The sequence below is a fragment of the Lactuca serriola genome, chromosome 2 (genome assembly GCF_051521515.1).
Source record: "Lactuca serriola cultivar US96UC23 chromosome 2, Lser_US96UC23_V15, whole genome shotgun sequence".
NCBI lineage: Eukaryota > Viridiplantae > Streptophyta > Magnoliopsida > Asterales > Asteraceae > Lactuca > Lactuca serriola.
The window spans coordinates 37,014,077-37,018,683 of record NC_136409.1 but is presented as its reverse complement, the minus strand read 5'-3'; the positions used below and the strand labels follow the sequence as shown (position 1 = coordinate 37,018,683).

General features: G+C 33.2%; 1 protein-coding gene across 1 annotated transcript; it reads left to right on the top strand.

Moving 5' to 3' along the window:
- Nucleotides 1-496: 496 nt before the first annotated feature.
- LOC145086144 (uncharacterized) lies at nt 497-3,722 on the top strand. Its single transcript, XM_079023882.1, has 4 exons — nt 497-684; nt 822-1,688; nt 1,797-1,880; nt 3,255-3,722. Exons 1-4 carry the CDS (start codon nt 577-579, stop codon nt 3,450-3,452), a joined length of 1,257 nt encoding a protein of 418 aa, XP_078880008.1. The 5' UTR covers nt 497-576; the 3' UTR covers nt 3,453-3,722.
- Nucleotides 3,723-4,607: the final 885 nt, after the last annotated feature.

Sequence of the window (4,607 nt, the reverse complement as noted above, 5' to 3'; positions counted from 1 at the left end):
CGCAAACCTATTGATCGAGCAACCATTGGAGAAGCGATTAAGGTTGTGACTTGTTTCTATGAATGCAATGGGGTAAACGAGTCGGGTGGATGTACGACTCAATTTTGAGAGAGAGAGAGAGAATGAGGGGTGGGGCCCTTTAATATTAAATAATTATATATATATATATATATATATATATATATATATATATATATATATATATATATATATATATATAAGGCAAAACTTCATAAATGGTCCATGTGGTGGTGAAATGACTGAAATACCCTTCACTTAACGATAAAAAACTAGCGATGTTAGTGAAAATGACATTTGTTAAAACTTTTAAAACCACAGGGACCATCTGTGATATTTTTTAAACTTAAAGACTAAACTTAATATTTTCGAAAACCACAGGGACCATTTTTGAAGTTTTATCTTAATTGTTTACCGACTACTTTTAAACACAAAACCAAACATCCCTAGAAACAATTTCTTAAAAAATTTCTCATAAAAAGTGACATATAATCCCCAAGAGGGCTTAAAAATCATCACAAAACCCTTTCCATTTCCCTTCCTTATCAGTCTCTCTCTATGGACCCTATGACGGATATACAGCCGATGACCACCCACCTCGCCGATCACGTCTCCGACGCTCCTCCGACGCTGCGTCCTACCCAAACCCATCCTCCTTACACCGAGGTAACAATTCTCTCTCTCTCTCTCTCTCTCTCTCTCTCTGTATGATTCTCCGATGTATTCTCTCTGTATGATTCTCCGATGTATCTCCTTGAAAATTTGCTTAAACTATTTTATGAATTTGTTTCGGTTTTTAACAGATGATAATAGAGGCAATTACTGCTCTAAAGGATAAAGATGGATCTAGTAAACAAGCGATATCTAAATACATAGAGAAAGAGTACAAGAATTTACCTCCAACTCACTCAATCCTGTTGACTCACCATCTGAAACGTTTGAGGAACGAGGGTCAGCTCATAATGGTCAAATACTCTTACATGTTTCCTCCCAGATCTGATCAATTTCAACCTCCTACATCCACCGATTATCATTCAACATTCGGTTATACTGAAACTGGTGATGTTAATCATGCTACCGATGTAAATGCTCCTACAATTTCACCTCCTCCTGGTTCAACGAAAAGGAAAGTCGGTCGTCCTCCGAAAAATAGATCTGATTCGGGAATAGGGGTACAAACTCAGATGCCGAATGTACAACCATATGATGCAGCTCCTCCTCCTCTGTCTTATCAACCTCAATATCAATACGATGTCGATGTCGGCGAAGATCTTCCCGTTAACCATGGCTCCGGTTCGGATTTTCAAGGGAATGCTAATGCTACAGCGGGGTCGGAGCCTCTTTTTGCTTCACTAGGATTGGGCGACGACGGTGGTGCAGTTCCATCGGTACCACCGCCACCACCGACTGAAAACACAGCGGCTAAAAAGGGGCGTGGTCGTCCACCGAAAGTGAAGAAGGGCGTTGGTAGACCGAGGAGGATTGGAATAGGGCCGGTGACTGTGCCATTGTCTGGAAATGTGTTGGCGCCAAGAAGAAGGCCGAAGAGGGCTGGAAGACTAAATGTTGGCGGTGTTAATGGTGGTGTTGTTGAGAGTAGAAGATCCGGTCGGCCTTATGTCAGTAGGTTTGGGAGATTGACCGGAAAACCTCTCAACAAGCCTAGCAATGTAATTGATTTTCCATTTGCATCTCCATGATTCCATCTTCTTCTTGTTCTTCTTTTTTGTTCTCTTTCTGATTGATTACTTGGTTATGATGTGGTTTCTGGTGTGCAGGTTGGACGTGGAACGGCGGTGATAGTGACGGATCCACGACAGCTTGTGGTTTATCAAGAATTGAAGACTAAATACGACCTTCTTGTAAGTTGATTACCAAATTTTTTCTCACTGTATTTAGCTTGTAAGTAAATAAGCTATCTAATGTAGCTTATCAATAAAAGATAATAACTTAGCTTATCAAAAAACTAGCTTAACTAGCTTATAAGTCAACTATCTTAAAGAGCTTATAAGCTAAGATAAGTTGGCTAAATTGATTGAAAAAATAATATTTAGCAGTGAAATTGATGAAATGGGTTAAGCACGCTGTTATTTTTTGTATATTGCATTGATACAAAAAATGCTTATTTTTTAATGTTTAAAGGAAAGTATAATTAGAAAATAAGCATTTTTTGATAAGCACGCTTAATTGGGAAAAATGCTTATTTTCTAATGTTTAAAGAAAAGTATAAAGGTTTAGTGACTACATGAAACAGTTACGGGATTAAATCAATAACATGCTGAAAATCCCAAGTGTTTTTTCTATATATTGACCTATTAAATATGATTACAAACAATTATCACCAAAAGTAATAAGGCCAAATTCTATAAAAATCATTGTAGTTTGAATTTTTTTCGGTTGGGAAATCTCCAATAAAGTTTTAATATTTTGGATCAGTTTATGGTTTAATCCCAAATTAATGATTGTTTTCAAAAAAAAAAAAAAAAAAAAAAAAAAAAAAAAAAAGACAGATTACTTGCTAAAACTTCCGAATGATCCTTTTTGGCCAGTTTCGCAAATTTAGCCAGTAATCTGTCTTTTTTCGTTAATTTGTCAAAATATTAGGATTTTTTTTAAATATTATGTTATTTTTACCAATAATCGAAATATTGAGATTTTTCTGAAGATTATGAACTAATCGTTATTTTTTACCAATAACTAAAATATTGAAACTTTTCTGAAGATCTTGAACTAATTTTGGTTTTTGGTAAAAATATAACGTAATTTTCAGAAAAGTCTCGATATTTTGACTAATTAACGAAAAAAGTCGGGATACCTGCTAAATTTCCGAAGTTTTAGCTTGTAATCTGTCTTTCTTTGTAAACAAAAATTAATTTGAGATTAAACCGTAAACCGGTCCAAAATATTGGGACGTTATTGAAAATTTCCCTTTTCGTTTAATCAACTAAAGAATATATTTTTGATTTAACCATTAAGACTTTGATTTTTTTTAAAAAATACTGTACCTCATAAAGCTTTGAACTCTCTTAACAATGGTTTCTTTGAAAAAAGAAAAAAAAAAAAAACTCTCATTTACAATAGAAAAAGTTGTCATTTGTCAAAGTCACTTTAATGAAATTTCCCTACCAAACTTTAACAACACTACATTTTCCACTAAACCTTTATGGAATTTCCCCATTTATTTATCAATTCAAACATATTTTTCATGTACTTACCTTAAACCAAACCATTATCAGCAATCAAAAGTGAAGCAATTCGCAATTGCGGTCAAGCCATGCATCGATCCCAACTACGGGTCCGTTGCATTACAAGCATTGCAAGAGCTCGAAGCTCTAATAGCCGGGGCCAATACCAATGGACCATCACATGTTCAAGCCCCAGAACCGGAACCGGAACCAGAACCAGAACCAGAGCCAGAGCCAGTACCTTTTTAGCAACATCTTTTGGCTTGTACTTTTATGAATGTAGTACTAGTACTAGTAGTAGTGATGTTTACTGACACCTGTTTGTTAGGATCTGTTGTATAAATGTTGTAGGTTGTTGAATGGCTTGTTGACATGTGTTTGTTGAGCCATGAAGAGAGAGGATATGACATGTAGTAGTTGAAGTTTAATAATGAGCCAGGGAACATGTGTTATGTGTTATGCAATGGATGAAACTATTTAAATGTTTGTTTTAGCAATAAATGTTTGTTGGAGGGGTGATATGGTGGTGTTTGTATGAGTGAAGAGATGTGGTGTTTTATAAAAAGTAAAAACATTAGGTAAATTTGATTCAACATGGCATTAGTATTGATTGATGTTATTTTAATATGTTGATCGTTATTATTGAATGGTTGATATGGATTTAGTTTTATATCTGGCCATAGGTTCAAAATTTTCTTAAAGTGTTGGACATGTTCAAAATTATATGTTTTGATCTATTATACAACCAGTTTAATCGGTCTATATTACTAGCCTTATTAGTATCTAAAGTTACAAAAATTCAATTTGTTCATTAATCTTATTATATTGGTGGTAGTTTTACCTATCAAAGTAGTTGGATGAAATGATTTTAATAAAAAAATCCGGTTATACCATGTCAAAAGCCTGGTTAAGCCTTGTGCCATGTCAAAAGCATGCCTGAATGATTTCTGTATACTATTTAATTATGTTTTAGCTAAATTATATATATATATATATATATATATATATATATATATATATATATATATATATATATATATATATATATATATATATATATATGTAAACTAAATTGCTTATTTATGTTTTGTAAACTAATTTGAGGTATCTTATTAAAAAATATATTTTTATTCTTTGAAGAATAAAATCGTTAAAAGATAATTAAAAGTTTAAAATACAAGATCATAAATAAAAATGAAAATAGCACAAAAGTCATTAAGTTTACACTAAAATTCTAATTTGATATTGATTTTTTTGCCTCAAATTTGATACTGTGTTTCCAGTTTGTTGTAATTTTGACCACTTGACAAATCAAACCAGATAAATGTTATATGTATGTTGCTATCGGTTTTGATGGCGTGACATGCCGATATAGAATGTTACGCCATCAAAAATAAACAAAAT

Excerpts from the sequence above, each read along its gene's own strand:
- LOC145086144 (XM_079023882.1), top strand. The coding sequence starts at position 577 with ATGGACCCTATGACGGATATACAGCCGATGACCACCCACCTCGCCGAT. Across the intron at positions 685-821 it reads CCCATCCTCCTTACACCGAG|ATGATAATAGAGGCAATTAC; the intron begins GTAACAATTCTC and ends GGTTTTTAACAG. Across the intron at positions 1,881-3,254 it reads AGACTAAATACGACCTTCTT|CAATCAAAAGTGAAGCAATT; the intron begins GTAAGTTGATTA and ends AACCATTATCAG.